Here is a 22,278-nt window from a genome sequence, read left to right as displayed (position 1 = left end):
TAATGACCACAGGGTTTTTCTCAGCCCCTTACAGATTTACCCAATTCAGACCCAGTGCCCTTCCTACTTTCTCAACAGGACTTCTTCAGAGTCTTGTAATCCTAGCAGTACAGCTAACGAAAGCACTCCTAATGTGGAGTCATCGTCTGTGTCTTTTTCTCTTTCTCACTGCCTGTCACATTTGAACTCAGTGATTCTCTGAACTTTCGTTAATGACCTATCAAAAACATCACAGTAAGTTCCTCTGCCATTTCTGGCCAGAATTTAATGTTGCTACCAAGCAACTCTTGGAACCATCTGTTCCACAAATATTACCAGTCATAGATTGTTGGCTTGTTCAGTACAAAAAGATACAAATAGAGGATTTCAGTACAACTAATAACTTACTATTTATACAAAGTGCAGTTATGCTTAAGATATCAGAAGTAGCATGAATACAAATACTTATATTTTTCACTGAACTTCACAACTTTCCTTCGACAGCCATCTGACTAAACTCTAAGAAAGCCAAGTCAGATACGAAGTAAAAATTAGAAGATTAAGCACTTGGCCTGAGCACTGTTTCAAGGATCATATTTCTTGTGTCTTCGGGAAGGTTGTCCTTTCAAATCTTTTCCAATTGTCCCACGGTTGCGTGCATCCATTTAAACAGGAGTGTCCTCAGCAGAGCCATCTTAGATCAGAACTCTGCCGGTTCAAAAATTCTGAACTCTGGACTTTTGCATCCACAACACTGCTATTGCAACTTGCTTACTACAGGCATTCAACTCATTGTTAATAGAGTCTTTCAGTTATCAAGTTTTATAAAACTATTCAGCCTGTACATAGAATTAACTGAACTGCACCTGAAAGAGATAATTCCAACAGCGAGCTTGCTGTATACAAAAAAGCCTAAAACTAAAGGGGCAGCAGAGTGGCTCAGCAGTCAGCACTGCTGTCTCTCAGTGCCAGGGACCCAGGTTTGAATCCAGCCTCCGGCAACTATCAAGTGTGAAGGCTGCACATTCTCCCCGTGCCGACATAGGAAACCGGCACACCCAGAGGAAACCTTCCACAGTCCAAAGATGTGCAGGTAAGGTGGACTGGCCATGTTATTTTGCCCATAGTGTCCAGGGATGCGCAGGCTAGGTGGATTAGCTATGGGAAATGCATGGTTACAGGGATAGGGTAGGAGTGTGAATCTGGGTGGGATGCTCTTTGGAGAGTTGGTGTGCACTTGATTGGCCAAATCACCTGCTTCCACATTGTAGGGATTCGAGGATTCCAAAATGCTGTTCAAGATCAGAGTCACACCTACAGTCTACTCACCTTTATAATCTTTGATTCTTTCATAAGATGTGGACCTAACCGGGTAGACTGTATTTAGTGCCCATTCCTAACTACCCTTGAGAATGTTGTGGTGAGCTGCCTCCTCAACCACTGCAGTCCGTGGGAGACAGATAAATCTGGAGTGTTCTTCTGTATTACTGTAACATCCATCTTCCAGTCAAACTGATCACATAATCAAGGTGCTCCAGAAATCATCACATGGAGGAACATGGCTCTTAAAGGATCAAGGATGTCACAAAGTAGCTACAGGACATCCTTCTGAGGGCGTAGGATCAGCCAGAAATCATCGCCCACATTGGTACCCATTGAGAGGGAAAAAAGAATTACAGATTTCAGGCAATTTGGTAGGAAGTTAAAAAGTAGGTCATCAAGATCAGTAATCTTAGGTCAGGCCCAGTGCCATGTGATAGTGAACATAAGAGCAGGAGGATTGATCAACTGAATATTGGAAGAGTGATTTAGGAGGGAAGGCATCAGATTTCTGAGGATTTGGGAGTGGTTTTGCAGAAGATGAGACCTTAATCAGTTTAAGGGATTATACCTTAATGGAACTGGGACCGGGCAGAAAGATTTGCTGGTGCTGTTGACGTGGATTCAAACTCCCCTGTCAGAGGGCTGGGAACTAAGGTATAAACCAAATTGGAAGGAAATAAAAGTTAGTAACAGGAAGTCAAAGAGATGGCAGGGAGACTAGAAGACAGGACAAACAAAGCTGAGCACTGAGTGTGCTTCAAAATTGACAGGTTTATAGAATGCAAAGGAAGACCAAGTGGCAAGGGAAAATAGAATACAAATGCAATTTAGCAAAAGATATAAAAATGGATTGTAAAAGCTTCTGTTCATACGCAAAAAGGAAATGTTTGGCTGAAAGAAATGTGGGACCAATACAGATACAGTCAAGAGAATTTACAATGTTAAATATGGAACTGTGTGAGAAGCTAAATTATTACTTTGTGTCTGTTTTCATTGAGGAAGATACCAGAATTCTCTCAGATCTACAGACCAAAATGGCTGCGCAGTATGAGGAGTTGAAGGGAATTAGCATAAATAAGAATACTATATGGTGAAATTAATGGGGTTTCAAGTTGTGAAATACCCTGGTTGACATTCCAGAGTATTGAAGATGGTGGTTATAGAGGTATTTGATGATGTTTGTGATGATTTTCCATAATTTTATAGATTCTGGAATGGTTCCTGTGGATTGGAAGATAGCAAATGTCATCCAACTATTTAAGCAGGGAGCAAGAGAGAAAACAGCAAGCTACCGACATGTTGGCCTTACATCAGTAGTAGGAAAATGCTGGAATCTATTAAAGGATGGGTTAAATAGACTTCGGCTTGATAATCTGATTGGCCATAGTTAGTATGGATTTGTAAATGGGAAATTGTGTTTGATGAACTTGGAGTTTTTTTAATGAGGATGTTAGTAACAATGTTGAAGAAGGGGAGTTGATGGATGTAATATATTTGGATTTTCAGAAGGTTTGTGATAAAGTCTTCCATAAGAGGTTGCTAAGCAAAATTCAAGCACATGGCAAAGGAGGCAATGAACTGGCATGGATTAAAGAACAGCAAATAGATGGAAAACAGATTTGGAATAAATGGGTCATTCTCTTATTAGCAGATTGTGACTAGTTTGGTTACCACAAGGATCAAGTATTAAAATATATGTAAAAATTATTTGGACATGGGGACTAAACGTGATATTTTCAAATTTATGGATAATACAAAGCTAAGAAGGAATGTGTGTTGTGAGGAACAGCTTCAGGATTTCAACAGGCCTAGTGAATGGGCTTGAATGGCAGACGGAACATAATGTGGAAAAATAAACAAGAGGACTACATGCGGTTTTGGTATCCTTATCTCATGCAAGATCTTATTTCTATAGAGGAAGCATAACAAAGATTCACAAGACATGTACCCAGGATGCTAGGTTTGTCCAATGAAGAGAGATTGAGCAAATTGGGCCTGTATCCTGTAGAGTTTCAAAGAATGAGAGGTGATCTCATTAAAATCTGTAAAATACTTGGAAGAAATAGACAGGGGAGATACAGCCAAGATGTTTGTGGAGTCTTGAACTGGGGCACAATTTAAAAATAAAGGGAATGCGATTTAGCACAGAAACCAGGAGGAAGTATTTCATTCAGATCTTTGGATTTTGTCTACCAGAGGGTTGTGCAAGCTCAGACATTGAATATACTTGAAGTACAAATTGATAAATTTTTGATCATCAATGGAAAAACGTGAGTAAACAGCACTGAAGTGCTCGATGAGCAATGATTGTATTAAATACAGAAGCAGGCTCAATCAGCTGAATTGCCATCTCCTGTTCCTACGTTCCTTTCTTCTGTAAAAGGAAGGAATAATCTGCTAATAGGAAATGAACCAGAGATGATTAAGCGGAAGAAGCACAGGAGACAATCTATCCAATAGTGATCACAACCTGATCCTTGGTCCTAACTTTTCGAACAATTGAGATTGCCATCAGTCAAACACATATCAAAGTAATAGATCGAAAAAGCAGAGTTTAATTACAAAGGGACAAGGAAAGCATTATTGCAGGTAAATTGGAAAAAGTAACCTTGATCAACAAAGGAGATACAATCTGATGACCAACAAAGTTCTGAACAAGTATGTTTCTCTAAAAATTAAGATTCAACCAGACAATAGTGCACAATTATACATGAATAAAAAGAGAAGAATAAAGCTACAGTAAAAGAACAAACATATAAATGACAATCGAGAATATTGATAAATGATCAATTAGCCCCAGAGAACATTAATCATGACTTCAAAATCTTTACATAACAACTTTTGTCGTCTTTGGGCATCCTAACATCAATATGTGATCTATTGTGGCGCAAGTTTACTGTACACATGCTAAAATCTTGGGTATAGGCAGATATTTAGTGCAGGTAATAGGCTCAAATGTTTACCGTACAGGCCCATCGTGCCCATTCAGGATGATAATTTTGGTGGATTTAACATTCAAAACGCCAGGTAGCAACTAGACAAGAATTCCAGAGGCAAGATAAGAGTGACTGCCCTTGTCATAAAGACAATGCAATGAAGAAATAAGAAAGTTATAAATGGCTATGGATCGGTAGGTGAACGGGCCAAAATTTGGCAGATGGAGTTTAATGTAGATAAGTGTGAAGTTATCTATTTTGGTTGGAAGAGTAAAAGGCAAATTATCTAAATGGAGAGAAAATACAAAAAGGTTTGGTGCAGAGGGATCTGGGTGTCTTCGTGCATCAATCACAGATACAGCAGATAATGAGGAGGGCAAATGGAATTTTGGCATTTATTGCTAAAGGAATGGAGCATAAAAATAGGCAAATTGTTGCTTCAAGGCATTGCTGCATCTGGAATTCTACACAGTTTAGATTCCCTTACTTGATTAACTATACATGTGAAGAAGTTCAGAGAAGGTTCACTGGAGTAATTCCAACAGTTTGTCTTATGAGGAGACAATGAGCATTGTAGGCTAATACTCGCTACAGTTTGGAAGAGAGAGAGGAGATATAACAGAGATATAAAAGATGTTTAAGGGGATTGACAAAGTAGACACAGAGCGGATGTTTCCCCTTGTGGAACAATCTTAAACATGACGTTACAGTTTTCATCTCAGGAGTGGCAGATTTAAAACTGAGATGAGGAGGAATTACTTTGCTCAAGGGGCCATGAATATGTTAAATTTACTATCCCAGAGTGTGGTGGACTCCAGTATATGAATAAATTTAAGCAGCTAGATTTTTAATTACAAATGGGTTAAAAGGCTAAAAGGAAGCAAGCAGGAAAGTGGAGTTGAGTCCGAGATGAGATCAGCTATGATCGTATCTAATGGTGGAGCAAATTCTTAGGTCTGCATTGCTGTATTTGACAAAGTGTGGCATCAAGGAGCCCTTGCAAAACTGAATCAAAGGGAACTGGGAGAAAATGTTCCATTAATTGAAAGTCATACCTGGCACAAAGGAAGATGGTTGCAATTGTTGCAGGTCAGTGATTTTAGCCCAGGGCATCTCTGCAGAAATTCCTCAGTAGTGCCGTAAGCCCAAACCTCTTCAGCTGCTTCACCAATTACCTTCTTTCCATCATCAGGTCAGACGTCAGATGCTAGCTGATGATTGTGTAATGCTCAGCACCATTTGCAACTCTTCAAATACTGAAGCAGTCCATGTACAAATGTAACCAGACTTGGACAATATCTAGGCTTGGCTGACAAGTGGCAAGTAACATTCACAAACAACAGGCAATGACCATCTCCAACATGAAAATCCAACCATCATCCCTTGACATTCAATAGCTTTATCATCACTGAAACCCTCAAATAACATTGGAGGTTACCACTGTCCAAAAACAGAACTGGACCTGCTATTTAGATACAATGGCTACAAGAACAGGTCAGAAACTAGTAATCCTGCAGTGAATAACTCACCTCCTGACTTCACAAGCACGTCCAACATCGACAAGGCATAAGTCAGAGGTACGACAGAATACTCTGCACTTGCATGTTTGACTGCAGTTTCAAGAACACTGAAGAACCTCTACACCATCCAGAACAAAGCAGTGTACTTACTTGATGCAACATTCTCAAATGTTCATCCCGTTTCCCACTGATCCCCAGTAACAGCAGTGTATACCATCTACAAGATACAAGATACACCAAGTTTCCTCAGACAGCACCTTCCAAACTAAGGGCAGCCAATACATGGTAACACAACCACCTGCAAGTTCCCCTTGAAGCTACTCACTATCCTGATTTGGAATTATATCACCATTCCTACTGTTACTGCTTCAAAATCCTGGAACTTCCTCCCTAGTGGCATTATGGGTCTACCTACAGCATGTGGACTGCAGTGGTTCAAAAAGATAGCTAACCGCCACTTTCTTAAGGGCAACCAGGGATGGGCAATAAACGTTCATTCAGACAGCAACAAGCCCATCCTATGAATGTAAAAAGAAACAATTTGGTCTCACATCTGTTGATATGAAAGGGCCCCTCTCAGCTGATGATTAGGTAGATGCAATTGTAGATTAAAACTAGTAAGAGCATGCACCTCCACCTCTGATGTACAGAAAAATTAGTACCTTCATGGTTTGGGACACAGGTTCAAATCACATCATGGCAGATGATGAAATGTGAATTCAATCAAAGTGTGGACTTAAAAGTTGCCCCAGTGGCAACTAACGTAACTACTGCCCATTGTCCACATAAACCTCTCTGGTTCACTAATGTTCTTTAAGGAAGAAAATACACCATTCTTACCTGATCTGGCCTACATGTGACTACATACCCACAGCAATATGGTTGGCTTTTAACTGTCTGAAATGGTCTAGGAAACTGCTCAGGTTAAGGACAACTTAGAAATGGACAACAAATGCCAGCCTTGCCAGTGACACCCACGTAAAAAAGCAGTTGTCCAACAGCTAAGATAGTACTTACCTGGTTGTTTTATTTTCATTTTTTTTTCAGAGCAGAAGTATGTTAAGTTATTGTACAAATTTAAATAATCAAGTTGGATATGTGTCTTGTGAATATCTTAAAAATATAAAGGCCAGTAGTACTCTTGTCAGCATATAAAAGAGTGCATATAAAAGAGTGCAGAACGTCTCTCCAACAAAAAACAAAAGATGTAATTTTTTAAATATTTCATGTTAAAAACTTCATTCTCATCTAAATGAAGAATTGTAAAATGCCAATATTCTGGTTTGAACTTCTAACCTGTTAAATACATATTCATTTTATTTCAAGAAAGGATATAAGAAAATAAATGAATGCCTGTGGATCCAGAAAAAAAAAGGACAATGCATTTAGCCAACTAAGTCACAAGTAGACAACACAGCTTCAGTTTCTTCCAACTTACCACTGCCCCGCTCCCTGGAACTGACTGATTTTACGTAGCTTTGAGGTTGCCTTGGATCAAGGAAAGAAACATGTGCTTGCGACCCCACAGCATATACTGACCACTCTTGTCCATATGCCAAGCAAACATTTTCTCGACAGTGCGGCAACTTGGTAGACAGCAACTTGAATAGAAAACACATTTAATTTTATTTGAAGCTGAATTTTACAGATTGCTAAATTTTCTTTTATGCTAATTCCATATATGCTTACATGGGTTAAATGAGGATATGTCCCTGAATTAGATCACTGTCACTCATTTTGTTACTAGGGGTAGGTCGTATGTGTAAAGAAGGCATTTGACAAGGTGCCACGCCAAAGGCTGCTACATAAGATAAAGTTGCACTGTCATTGCTAGAGGGATGGAGTTTAAAAACAGGGAGGCTATGCTGCAGCTGTATAGGGTCCTGGTGAGGCCACACCCAGAGTACTGTGTGCAGTTTTGGTCTCCTTACTTGAGAAGGGATATACTAGCACTGGAGGGGGTACAGAGGAGATTCACTTGGTTGATTCCAGAGTTGAGAGGGTTGGATTATGACAAGAGACTGAGCAGGCTGGAATTATACTCATTGGAATTCAGAAGAATGAGGGGAGATTTTATAGAAACATAAGATTATGAAGGGAATAGATAAGGTGGAGGCAGGGAGGTTGTTTCCACGAGCAGGTGAAACTAGGACTAGGGGGCATAGCCTCAAAATAAAGGGAAGCAGATGTAGGACTGAGGTCAGGAGGAACTTCTTCACCCAAAGTGTTGTGAATCTGTGGAATTCCCTGCCCAGTGAAGCGGTTGAAGCTACCTCGCTGAATGTGTTTAAGGCAAGGCTAGATAAATTTTTGTACAGTAAAGGAATTAAGGGTTATGATGTGCAGGTGGGTAAGTGGAGCTCAGTCTCAAAAAGTTCAGTCAAGATCTTATTGAATGGCGGGGCAGGCTCAAGGGGCCGGATGGCCTACTCCTGCCCCTAGTTCTTTTGTTCTTATGTTGGAGCTGATAAGCTGGGGACCAAGCTTGGGAGACTGCAATGGGTAGATGATGATCAAGTAGCATTGTAGCTAGACTGTAATCGAGAGATCCAGATAACACTCTGATGATCCGGGTTGAAATCCCAATATGGCAGGTGGTAGAATTTGAATATAATAAACATCTAGAATTAATATACTAGTGATGTCTCTGTAAACTATTGTCAATTTTAATAATAATCCATCTGGTTTACTAATGTCCTTGAGGGAAGTAAACTGTCATCCTTTCCTCATCTGTTATATGTGACTCCAGATCCACAGCAATGAAGCTGACTCTTAACTGTTCTCTGTAATGGCCTTGCAAGGCACTCAGTTTCACCAACCGTTAGAAAGGAAAAAAAAGACAAGGAACTGGATGGACCACCTGGCATTGACTAAGATATCAAAAATGATTATGATAATGACACTGCAAAGTCCTCCTTAGTAACATACCAAAATTGGGAGAGCTGTCACTCAGACTAACGGTGCAACAGCTTGACAGTCATACTCACAGAATCATACCTTACACACAATGTTCCAAGCAGGATCACTGGGTTTGTTCTGTCTTACTGGCAGGGCAAACCAAGCAGCGGTGGTGGCACAGTGATATACAATCATGAGGGAGCTGTCATAGGGGTCCTCAATATTGACTTGGGACCCTATGAAGCCTCATGACATCTGGTCAAAGAAAGGGTAAGGAAACCTCCTGCTGATTTCCACAGACTGTAACCCCTCAGTTGACAGATCATTCCTCCTCCACATTGAACTGCAATTGGAGGAAGTACCAAGGGTGGCAGGATTGCAGAATGAACTCTGCATGGGAACTTCAATGTCAAATACCAAGAGTGGCTCACCAGCACCATGAATTACTGAGCAGATCGAGACCTAAAGGACATAGCTACGAGACTGGGGGTCTGCGGCAAGTGATGAGGGAACCGCCGACAGGACAAGCATTCTTTACTCCATCCTCACCAATCTGCCTACCACAGATGCTTCTCTCGATGACAGTATCAGTAAGTGTGACCAGTGGATGGTCCTAGTGGAGATGAAGTCCCAACTTCACTGTTAGAGTACTCTCCACCATGCTTTATAGCACTAGTACTGTATTAAACAGGATAAACTTCTAATTGGAATAAAAACAGAACAGAAAAAAAATCAGATATTGCCAGCACTGCTAAACATTTGCAGCAACTTCTGTTTTTGTTCCTGATTTACAGCATCCGCAGTTCTTTTGGTTTTTATTCAGACTTCTAATAGTTCTAGCATCTCAAGACCAGGCATCTATGAGGTGCTGTGGGTCATCAGCAACAGCTGAATTGTAACTCCAATACAATCTGCACCTTATGGCCCAACACATCCCTCATTTCTGAAGAAGGGTCTAGGCCCGGAACGTCAGCCTTCCTGCTCCTCTGATGTTGCTTGGCCTGCTGTGTTCATCCAGCTCTACACCTTGTTATCTCAGATTCTCCAGCATCTGCAGTTCCTACTATCTCTGAAACAATTGGATACAGAACTGGCTCAAAGGTAGAATACAGAGGGTGGTGTGGAGGGTTGCTTTTCAGACTGGAGGCCTGTGACCAGCGGTGTGCCACAAGGATCGGTGCTAGCTGTGAACATAGGAGGTATGGTTAGTACGGGATCTTGATCACATGGGCCAATGGGCTGAGGAGTGGCAGAGGGAGTTTAATGTAGATAACTGTGAGGTGCTGCATTTTGGTTCGGGAAGTCAGGGGAGAACTTATACACTTAATGGAAAGGGCTTGGGAAATGTTGCCAAACAAAGAGTCCTTGGGATGCAGGTTCATAGTTCCTTGAAAACAGAGTTGCAGGTAGAAAGGATAGTGAAAGCGGCGTTTGTTACGCTTGACTTTATCGGTTAGTGCATCGAGTATAGGAGTTGGGAGTGTTGTCACTGTAGAGGATATTGGTTAGGGCACTTTTGGAATACTGCATTCAATTGTGGTCTCCCTGCTATAGGAAGGATGTTGTGAAACTTGAGAGGGTTCAGTAAAGATTTACAAGGATGTTGCCAGGGCTGGAGGGTTTGAGCTACAGGGAGAGGTTGAATAGGCTGGGGCTATTTTCCCTGGAGTGTCGAAGGCTGAGGGGAGACCTTACAGAAGTTTATAAAATCATGAAGGGCATGGATAGGGTAAATAGACAAGGTCTTTTCCCCAGAGTGGGGGAGTCAAAAACTAGAGGGCATAGGTTTACGCTAAGAGGGGAAAGATTTAAAAGGGAGCTAAGGGGCAACTTTTTCACGCAGAGGGTGGTGCGTGTACGGAATGAGCTGTCAGAGGAAGTAGTGGAGGTTGGTACAATTACAACATTTAAAAGGCACCTGGATGAGTATATGCATAGGAAGGGTTTAAGAGGGATATGGGCCAAATGCTGGCAAATGGGACTAGATTTATCTAGGATATCCAGTTGGCATGGATGAGTTGGGCCGAAGGGTCTGTTTGCAAGCTGTACATCTCTATGATTCTAAATGTTCGGAGGCATAGACACCACCAAAGCTAAAGGCCCTGAACATAATTTGGCCATAACACTGAACTCTTGCGCTCCAGAAGGTGCCACATGCCTAGCCAAGCTACTCCAGTACAGCTAAAACACTGGTATCTACGTAAGTGTGGAAAATTGCTGAGGTAAGGCTTCCACTTAAAAAGCAAGATAAAAGCAACTCATACAATTACCATCCGATCAGGCTATTTTTGATCATTAGTACAGTGATGGTGGATGTCATCAATAGTGCCATATTGTTTCACTCCAACCTGCTCACTGACCCTCAGTTTGGTTCCATCACAGCCTCTCAGCTCCTAGCCTCATCAAAGCCTGCATTTAAACATGGACGAATAACTGAATTCCAGAGGTGAGGTGAGAATGACTGTCCTTGACATGAAGGTGGCAGTTGTCTCAGTATGCAATTAAGGAGTCTTTGCAAAACTACAGCAATTGGGAATTGGGAGAAAACTCTCTGTTGGTTGGAGTCATACCTAGTACAAATGAAGATGCTGCAGGTCAGTCACCTCAGATCCTGGTTATCTCTGCTGCAGTTCCTCAGTGCAGTGTCCTCAGCCCAGCCATTTAATCATAGAGTTGTACAGCATAGAAAAAGACCCTTTGGTCCAACTTGCCCATGCCAACCAGATCTCTTAAATTATTTTGGTTCCATTTGCCAGCATTTGGCCCATATTCCTCTAAACCCTTCCTATTCATGTACCCATCCAGATGCCTTTTAAACATTGTAGTTGTGACAGCTCCCACCACTTCGTCTGGCAGTTCATTCCATACACGCACCACCCTCTGCATGATAAAGTTGCGCCTTACGTTCCTTCCAATTCTTTCTCTTCTCACCTTAAACCTGTATCCTCTAGTTTTGGACTTCCCTGCCCTGGGAAAACAAGCTCAATTATTCACCCTATCCATGGCCCTCAAGATTTTATATGCCTCCAAAAGGTCATTCCTCAGCCTGTGAAGCTCCAGGGAAAATAACCCCAGCCTATTCAGCCTCTTCCTATAGCTCAAACCCTCCCTTCATGGCAATACCCTTGTAAATCTTTTCTGCACCTTTTCAAGTTTAACAACATCTTTCCTATAGCAGGGAGACCAGAACTGTATGCAATATTCCTAAAGTGGTTTAACTAATGCCCTGTACAGCTGCGACATGACAACCCAACTGCTATACTCAATGCACTGACCAATAAATGCAAGAGTACTAAACTGCTTCTTCACTACCCTCCATCTTCAGCTGCTTCATCCAGATCTTCCTGCCATCATAAGGCCATAAGTGGGGTCATTATCTGATGACAAACAATGTTCAGCAACATTTGTGGCTCCTCAAATATTGAAGTAGTCCACATCCAAATGCACCAAGACCCGGACAATATCGAGGTTTGGGCTGCCAACAGCCAAGTAACATTTACAACACAAAGTGTCAGACAATGACCATCTCCAACAAGATTCCAACTATCACCCCATGACATTCAATGGCATTACCATCACTGAATCTCCTACTGTCAAAATCCTGAAGTTACCATCAACCAGAAACTGAACATTAAAGAACCATATGAAGACTGTGACCGTAGGAACAGGTCAGAAGTTGGGAATGGTACAGCGTGCATATCTGACTCTCCAAATTCTATTCACCATCCACAAGGCACAAATCAGCAATGTGGTGAACAAAGAAAACAAAGAAAAATTACAGTACAGAAACAGGCCCTTCAGCCCTCCAAGCCTACACCAACATGCCACCCATCACAACTAAAATCCCCTTCCCTTCCAGGGACCATATCCCTCTATTCCCATCCTATTCATATATTTGTCAAGACGCCCTCTAAAAGTCACTACAGTATCTGCTTCCACTACCTCCCCCGGCAGCGAGTTCCAGGCACCCACCACTCTCTTTGTAAAAAAACTTGCTGCGTACATCACTTTTAAACCTTGCCCCTCGCACCTTAAACCCATGGCCCCTGGTAACTGACTCTTCCACCCTGGGAAAAAGCTTCTGACTGTCCAGTCTGTCCACACCCTTCATAAATCTTGTAGACCTGTATTAGGACCCCCTCCATCTCCGTCGTTCCAGTGAGAACAGCCCAAGTTTCTCCAACCTCTCCTCATAGCTAATGCCCTCCATACCAGGCAACATCCAGGTAAATCTTTTCTGTTCCCTCTCTAAAGCCAACACAGCCTTCTGGTTGTGTGTATGAAAGACTCCCTCAAAATGCCTGGACAACACAGTTCAACAACACTCAAGAAACATGACACTGAACTGGACGAATCAGTCTGCTTGATTGGCGCCACATCCATAAACTTCCTCTACTACTGATGTTCAGTAGCAGCAGTGTGTACCATCTATAAGGAGCACTGCAGAAATTCTCCAAGGCTCCTGAACACCTTCCAACTCATGACCACAACCATCTAGGAGGACAAGGGCAACAGACACCATCACCTGCAAGTTCCCCTTCAAGCCGGACATCATTCTGACTTGAAAATTTAGCGCCATTCTTTCAGGGTTGCTTGCACAAAATCCTATTACTTCTCCCGAATGGCATTATGGATCTACCTATAGCTAGTGGACTATAGCACTAGAAGGAGACTGCTCAGCATCACCTTTTTCAAGGACAACTAAAGATCGACCATAAATGTTGGCTCAAGTAACAATGCCCATAACCCATAAATCATGTGAAAAAGTCAGGCGGCAGACAGTTACCTGTACACAGTGTTTCAAGGAACAGTCATACTCCTTAGATTAATTGCATCGAATTTGGTCCGTGGTGAGCAGTAAGAGTTGTGACTCTTGCACTAAGTAGGTATTGGACTGCAAAATTTAGCTTCAGAGGAGTCTCAACAAGTGCCTGCTTTCAACAGCTACAAGATTCTTGGCTTTCCTTGCGTACAAGGGCACAAACTGCAGGTAGGATGAGTGAATGTGGTACAGAGCGCCATGCAAGAAGATGGAGGGGAATGAAATGACATAGAAATAGGGGATTGTAAGGGCAATGGATACTGTGACAACAAGGTGCAGGGCTGGATGAACACAGCAGGCCAAGCAGCATCATAGGAGCAGATACTGTTCTCTGCAGTAAACAGAGAGAGTCCTAAAGGGTCTGTTACCTACATGATGCCAAGGTTCTTGTTGGGTACAGTCACTACGTTGCTTATTGTGAACAGCTAACACATGCTACTTGATATGATCCGTCAGTCTTTGGGATCTGCGACCTACACTGGCAATAGTACTGGAATTCACATAACATTATTTATTTGTGTGCTAGGCAGTACCTCATTTTGGCTCAACAGCAGTATCCTGTTTGTGGAGAGCAATACTTGTGTTGTTACTGCCTAGCAGCAGCATGAAATAACTAAAGAAACTTTTGATTCCCCCTTGTTCCCCTTGTCCTTACCTACCATCCCACCAGCATCCACATCCAAAAGATCATCAGATGCCATTTCCGCCACCTCCAGCAAGATGCCATCACCAGACACCTATTCCCCTCCCCTCCCTTGTCCGGCTTCCGCAGGGACGATTCCCTCCAGGACACCCTGGTCCACACTTCCTTCACCGTCAAGATCTCCCCAAAGCCCTACTGCATGTTCCCCTGTAACCGGTGAAGGTGCAACACCTGCCCATTTACCTCCTCCCTCCCCAATATCCAATGGCCCAAACAAAGCAACACTTCACCTGCACTTCCCAGAATCTAGTCGACTGCATTCACTGCTCACAATGTGGTCTCCTCTACATTGGGGAAACAAAGTGTAGACTGGATGACCGCTTTGAAGAACATCTACGGTCTGCTCGCAAGAAAGACTCTGAACTACCTGTTGCCTGCCACTTTTACGCACCACCCTGTTCCCTGGAGCGAAGAAGGATGAGAGGTGACTTGATAGAGGTTTATAAGATGATGAGAGGCATAGATAGGGTGGATAGTCAGAGACTTTTTCCCAGGGTAGAAATGACTATTACGAGGGGGCATAATTTTAAGGTGACTGAAGGAAGGCATAGGGGAGATGTCAGAGATACTTTTTCACACAGAGAGTGGTGGACGTGTGGAATGCACTGCCAGCAGTGGTAGTGGAGTCAGATACTTCAGAGACTTTTAAGCGACTCTTGGATAGGCACATGGAGCATAGTAAAATGTAGGGTATGCAGGGTAGATTGATCTTAGTAGGATAATAGGTCAGCACAACATTGTGGGCTGAAGGGCCTGTACTGTGCTGTACTGTTCTATGTTCTATCTCTGTCTCAGGCTTACTGCAATGTTCCAGCGAAGATCAATGCAAGCTGGAAGAACAGCACCTCATTTTCCGCTTGGGGACCCTGCAGCCCTCTGGACTCAATATTGAGTTCAATAATTTTAGGGCCTATAGTCTTCCATGTCCCTGCCCCCTACCCCACACACCAGGCCTTGTTACCACATAGCCTGCCATTACACACCACTGTGGGTGAAGGTAGTTAGTCAGTCACTGATAGTCCCCATTAACAGCTATTCACCCTCCCAGCCTGATCATTATCAACTCCTTAGTCTATCCAACGACTCTTCTCACTCTTTGGGCTCTATCCTATTGTTTACTCCCTACCCCACCCACCTCCCTTTTTTCTGCATATAAACTGACGTTTTCCCAGCCACAATCACTTCTGAGGAAGGGTCACCGGACCCGAAACGTTAGCTCTGTTTTTACCTTCACAGATGCTGCCAGACCTGATGAGCTTTTCCAGCAACTTTGTTTTTGTTCCTGATTTAGAGCATCCGCAGTTCTTTTGACTTTTAAAGCTAAAGACAACCTTCGGTAGAGGCTGAATGTATGAAGTAAATATTTTAACAAAGGTATTCAAAATTACCAAACAAAATACCATGTAACAGATAAGTTTAAATATGTTGCGAATTAACTACTCTTAAACATTTGTTTGGACAGAAACTTCATAGAATCATAGAATTCCTCCAGTGCAGATGGTGCATTCTACACCAAATCTATTCTACACATAAGTCTACACTGACCCTTCTAAGTGTGTACCATCCAGACCTTGATGAGAAAATTATCTTGGTTATATAGCATGATTTCTCTCTCCAAACTCTTTCAGGGCAACTGAGTAAATCTGTAGTGTAATACCAGAAATAAGTTCAAAACATCTTAAAAGCAACCAACAAAATTTTTACCAACCAACCAACTTACTCTATTTTCCAACATTTTGACAAAAAGAATTCATTTAACTCCTCGGTAAATAAGTTAACCAAAGACACTGGTCTTCATTTATTTAATTTACTATTTAGCAACATATCATAATACAAAATAATTGTTTCAACAGTAAGGACAATAGGTAGCCAAACTGTAAGTTACCTCATTAAATATAATTTTCGGTGTGTTATTTTACAATAAATTTAATAAACAAAGGAAATATACCTTTGTTAAATTGTCCTCTGCTTTCCATAAATGAAAGTAACCATCGAGAGATACTGCTCCAAGTTCCTGTCAAACAGTTAACAGAAATGTTGAGTACAAATCAAACTCATGTCTAATTATTTGATGACAGATATGCAAATTAGAGTTCAAATCAATCACAATAATCACATTTCTTTTATACTGTATGAGTTATCAAAATTTTTTGCTCTTTAACCAAGTTTCAGTCTAAGGATTATTGATAAAATACATGTTTAATCTTTACAAAAATATAAGTTTTAATTTGCCAATTTGTAAAAATATTTTCTTTCAATGATAGGGTTTAAAGCCCATAACATTATGTTCTATACAGAACATCGAACCTGGACTACGCTCCTGTGGAAGCCTCTGGGAACTAATATTTTGCTTCAAAGGGCCACTCACATGAAACTCATTTTGTTTAGTTTCCAAAGGGCCAGGTGATATTTGCAACTTCGATACATTATTTCAAGCTGCCTTAGAAAGACAACTCGATCTATTTCGGACTAAGAAGTGTCAACACCGATATCTTGAAACCATCCAGAAATGGCTTGAATGATCTTTTCAGAAACTAAGTCAGTAATGGAATCAAGTCACCCAGGAGAACTTTCTAAAAACCGAAAGAACTGCAGATGCCATGAATCAAGAACAAAAACAGAAGTTGCTGGAAAAGCTCAGCAGGTCTGGCAGCATCTGTGAAGAAAAAAATCAGAGTTAATGTTTCGGGCCTGGTGACCGGTTCTGAGGAAGGGTCACCAGAGCCGAAATGTTAACGCCGATTTTTTTCTTCACAGATGCTGCCAGACCTGCTGAGCTTTTCCAGCAACTTCTGTTTTTGTTCAGGAGGACTTTGTTTTGGAGGGGGGGGGGCAAAAAGAAAGGTGATGATGAAAGAAAAATAGAACAGAATCATAGAATCCCTACAGTGTGGAAAAAACACATTCAGCCCATCAAGTCTGCATCAACCTTCCGGAACATCCCATCTTGACAGAATCCCCGGCCCTATCCCCATAACCCTGCATTTACCATGACTAATCCACCTAGCCTGCACATCCCTGAACACTACAGTTAATTTAGCATGGCCAATCCACCTAACCTGCACATCTTTGGACTGTGGGAGAAAACCAGAACCTGCAGGAAACTCACACAGACATGGGGAGAACGTGCAGACTCCTCATTCACAGTCATGCAAGCATGGGAATTGAACCAGGGTCCCTGGTGCTGTGAGGCAACACTGCTAACCACTGAGCCACCGTGTCGCCCCACAATGATGGTGATGACAATGACTGGAAACATTAGCCCAGGATATGGCTAAACAAAGAAAGGCCAATCCTATATCTGGAAAGGAGCCGCAAGCAGCTACAAGGTGGGTAGCCACGGTTTTGGGACTGTCCCTTAATGTTCACACTGGCAGTTAGTACAAAATCAAAGTAAAAACAACTGCAGCAAAAAGCTGAACGATCTTAAGAACCTGGTGGCTGTATCATTTTCAAAAGCCTCCAAGGCCAATTCTTGAATCCAAGATCCAAGACAGTGACCTCTGCAGGAATTCTGTAATAATACCGACATTTGACTCCACTAAATTCACCTAAATTGTCATTCAAGAATGGGAAAAACTCTCTTCCTCTGGAGAAGTAAACTAGTGAGCTAGACACAAAGTTTGAACCATTCTTTTAAGTTCTCCATTCTCTTTAACACTACCAAGTGTATATTCAATGACCAACACAGCATTTAGACTCAGGGTAAATCTCTGAATAAACAACTTTTATTCTTTAACTAACAAATGGCTGGTACTTAGAAAAATACATACCTATCTTTCCAAAACTAAACACATTGCTTATAAACTGTAAGGGAAGATAATTTCAGTTTCTCTCTCCTCCCCTGCAAAGAATGTTATATCTTAGCCCTTCTCCTTTTATTTTGGGTAAAACAAAGGAGATAATATGACCTGCAATGAAGTCGCCCCGAACTGGTGGTTTGATTGTTTGGGATTAAAGGGGCACAAGATTGTTTCACTTGAAGTTGATCCGAGGTGTTCACAGCTGGAAACATTGGCAGCAACGGCATGCTACTAAATTGATGGACGCACCAACGACACAGCAAAGTGTTGACAATGTGAAGTTGTAGACAATTTCGCTTCAAACTATACATTTAGATTCAACATAGGAGAGAGATGGGCTGCCAAGGGTAGCAAAGCAGCATTCATACCTACAAGAGCCACATGACTCATGCAGCCATGGGGAAGAGTGTAGAATAAGCCATTCTAAACATCAGGTTATAGGCTTTCCTAAAACATCACTGAATACCACAGAATAAAAACCAAAAGAACTGCGGATGCTGTAAATCAGGAGCAAAAACAATGTTGCTGGAAAAGCTCAGCAGGTCTGACAGCATCTGTGAAGGGAAAAAACAGAGTTAACGTTTTGGGTCCAGTGACTCTTCCTCAGAACCAGAATACCACAGGTTGACGAGTCTGTCAGTGTCTGGGACAAAGAAAGCAGCTCAAAGCCGAAGTTGTTTTGGTTTAGTGTGCTGAATATGGGTAAAGGTTCATGTTCAGGCTGACAAAACCAAATTTGCAAAGCGTTAAAACATGGCTGATGATTTTCTTAACTTGTGCTAGGGGAAGGATCTCCAGTAACATTATTACTGTGAAGGACACATTTAGGGTTGGAAGTCATCAGGCTGAGAAAGTAATAGAACAGAAGTACATATTCAGGAGCTAAGAATCATTGTGAACTGATTCTAGGAGAACTGCACGCCTGCTTATAGTATAATGCATATAAGATACAGCTTTTCAATTGTAGTTTAAAATATAAGTCACCTCAGGTCAAACTATTTCACTACTCTTGGAAAAAGCTAACCTGTGCATTCTTGAGAGTCTCAAGCCGCACACACTGGTAGGTGGGGTGCCAGTTAAAGAAAGGAGGCTGGCACTTTCAGCGAGAAGGTGGGATATTCTAGTGAGGACGCTGTGTACGACCCCGAATTAAATGGAAATTTTCAGAGGGTTTTAGGCTTTATACAAAGCACCCAGCAGAATCTTTGATTTTCCAGCAATTCTTTCAGAGTCTGCTATAAAAGGGATTCTGCAGGGTCCCCACGCGCAACTCCCATCTATGCTGGAATAACACTGCCTGGCCACGGCAAAATCCGGGCCATTATATACAGCTGTCAAATTCTATGAATATCAATGGAAAATATTTCACACTCCTTGGGGCAAAAATAAACCTCACCTATAATAATAAGCATCCATAAGAGCATGGATTAAAGCATCCATATTATGGCTCTAAAGAAAATAAGCCTTGTATTACTTGTTCTGAATAAGTTCTGTTGAAGGGTCACTGGACCCAAAATAATAACGCTGATTTCTGAATTTTAAGATTATCAACTTTCCTCAAAAAAAAACTGAAGTGTGGCTGCATGCACACTGAAATATACCTTCCTATCCAGACGAAACTTTGTCACTTAGTGTTTATTGGACAATTAATTTCAAAATATTGTACAGGTAGAATAGGGAAATACAAGTGAGTCACTTCAACCATAAGCAATATAGCAGGATGCAAATTTGTACTGATGATTCTCAATTCACGTGGGGCTATAATAGGGTGCATTTTAAATATTCCGTAATATGGGATGTTCAGGGGAAGTGGTAAGGGGTAAAGGAGGATGGAGGGGAAATATTGGTTAAGCAGTATATTGTGGGGGAAAAAAAATGTGCTAAAGAATTCAAGGACTGAATCAATTTGACTAAATTTAAGAAACAAATTGCATGATGACCACCAACTGGCAAAAAGGATTTATGAAATAATCTGCAAGGAAATTACAGAAAGAACACAAGTCTCACCAGCATTTATTTCTTATGGCAAGAACATATTTTTGGATAGAGTAAATTATACAAAAAGTACAAAAGAAAAACAAATTTGCCAAATTTTCCAAAACGCACTCTTGTGGACATAAATGGACTTTGTTGAAATTTACCTTGCTGTTGTTGTTAAAAGCCAAAGCTCTCACTTTGCAGTTGTATGGACTTGTATATTCCTTGGGAATATCCTTCAATGCCTTGTGCGTTATGTGGGTGTAACTGGGGACTTGGGTGGGATTTAAGTTTATATCAGTCTGGTTTAACACTTCTTCAGTCACTTCCCATAATCCCATTGAACCATCTCGTGAACCTGTAGGATTAAAAACAGAGACAAGTGATTTTTGCATTTGGGAACTGTTGGCCATTTTACCAGAGTTTGGTAAACAGACTATGTTGCATGTTTGAAATCAAAATCTTTTCATACAAATTTAGAGGAACACAGCAACGTTCTTTGTTAATTTTAGAGCCATTTAATGCTCCATCTACATCCCAGAGCCCAGGACTAGTTGAGTGGATGGGATATGATGGGAGATGAGGTGGCAGGATTTCAAAGCAAATGTTGGGAGTCTTAATGCAGAGGCCAGAGCAGGAGGAAGCATCTGCAAGCAACCACCTTGGGAGTGTAGTACTGGATGTGGCCAGGGAAGGCCTTGAGCGATATGGGATCCGCTAATACAAAATAAAAATATAGACAGGAAAACATAACAGGAAATCAGTTTTTTTTTTTTTTAAAAAGAAATTTTCTTTAGACTCATGATAATGAAAAAGAATAGTTAAGATAGATGTTCACACAAGTTTTCCCAGGGAAAAGAACAGAGGGTGGGATAGTGGTGTGAGAGGAGAAGCGGTGTGGAGTATAAGAATTTATGAGTAGTTCGATCACTTTTTCAAAGCATGAAAACTCTTCCATTTTTACTGACGGAATCGGGCCTCAAGAATGAGTCGTTTAATCCGTAGCAGCAGGTTTAAAAAATATGGAAGGAATCAAAGCTGTCTTGCAGTCCTTCACCTTGTCAAAGCTCCATGGCAGCCTCAGACTCTCCAGGTTACAAACCCCTCTGTAGAGGTTGGACCATTATCACTCATGACATTGGGAAGCAGGGTTACATTGTCCATGTCAAGTAGAATGAACAATTGCCAATTTTTATCTTTGAGACTCAGAAAGGTTCAAATGGCACTTCTAAGTAGTGCAAAAGTGTGTGAATACTTAAACAGGAAGTTGACATCATTGACAGGCACCTGAAATTTTTGTATTGACTGTGATCAGTTTTAATACCTCCTCTCAGAGGCTCTACAGCGTGTTAATTAACTTAAATATGACTAGATAGCAAGTGAGCAACCATGACAAACAGACCACAAATTTGGGATCAATAAAATAAAAAATGTGAAATAAAAGGTGAAGTAATCTGTGTTTGGGTGGGTGTTGATATCACTGCGCACAGAATCTACCGATGACATCACCACACGCATGGACACATGAAGCCTGATACGACCATCTTATATCACCAGCCTCACCTGTGCCTGCCTGGTGGTTGGCAGCCATTTTATTGGTCATTGTGACATTTGGAGCAATTAGACATTTGTAAAATCATTTTCTACCTTGTTGCTAGAAAGATCCATATTTTCTGCCTATCACTAACTGAGAAAGTGGTGATGAGCTGCTATTTTGAAGTGCTACAGTCCTTGGGGTATAAGTATACCAAAGGTGTGGTTAAGAAGGTAGGTCAGGATTCTGACCCAGCAATAGTGAAGAAATGGCATTGTAGTCCATGTCAGGATAGTAAGTGTCTTGGAGTGGAGCTTGCAGGTGGTGTCGCTCCAAACATTTGTTGTCGTTGTTCTTTTAAATGTAGGGGTGTTTGGTGCTGCTTTCGCAAAATCACATGGAATCCATGATGAGTAGGCAAGTTGGATATAAAGTTGGCTTGATCATGGAAGACGGATGGAGTTGTACAGGGACAGTTTTCTGATGACTGAAGGTCATCTACAAGGATCAGTGCTGAAACCTCGATTGTTTAAATGATTTGGATAAAAATGCTGGTGCTCTGATTAATAAGTTTACCGATGACATGAAAATTGGAGGAGTTGTGGATAACAAGGAAGGTTGTCAAGGATGCAGCAGAACATAGATCAGCTGGAAAGTTGGTTGGAGAAATGGCAGATGGAGTTTAATCTGGACAAGTGTGTGAGGTGATGCATTTTAGGAGGTCAAATGCAAAAGCAAAGTATACAGTAAATGACAGGACCCATAGGAGCATTAATACACAGA

The 22,278-nt window shown here is 41.5% G+C and overlaps 1 protein-coding gene across 1 annotated transcript in view; it reads right to left on the bottom strand.

Moving 5' to 3' along the window:
- LOC125485752 (DDB1- and CUL4-associated factor 12-like) overlaps positions 1–21,564 on the bottom strand; it is a 46,437-nt gene extending 24,873 nt beyond the window's left edge. Inside the window, exons 1-4 of the mRNA XM_048610452.1 lie at positions 21,525–21,564; positions 20,126–20,319; positions 16,130–16,195; positions 7,197–7,359 (exon numbers count right to left, since the gene is read on the bottom strand). Of these exons, the coding sequence (XP_048466409.1) occupies positions 7,197–7,359; positions 16,130–16,195; positions 20,126–20,319; positions 21,525–21,564 (463 nt within the window). The remainder of the gene's footprint in view (positions 1–7,196; positions 7,360–16,129; positions 16,196–20,125; positions 20,320–21,524) is intronic.
- Between the last annotated feature and the right edge of the window lie 714 nt (positions 21,565–22,278).

The sequence above is a fragment of the Rhincodon typus genome, chromosome 1 (assembly GCF_021869965.1).
Source record: "Rhincodon typus isolate 14 chromosome 1, sRhiTyp1.1, whole genome shotgun sequence".
In the NCBI taxonomy this organism is placed as follows: domain Eukaryota; kingdom Metazoa; phylum Chordata; class Chondrichthyes; order Orectolobiformes; family Rhincodontidae; genus Rhincodon; species Rhincodon typus.
Note: the sequence above shows the minus strand (reverse complement) of the source record. Positions and strands in the feature narration are given on the sequence as shown.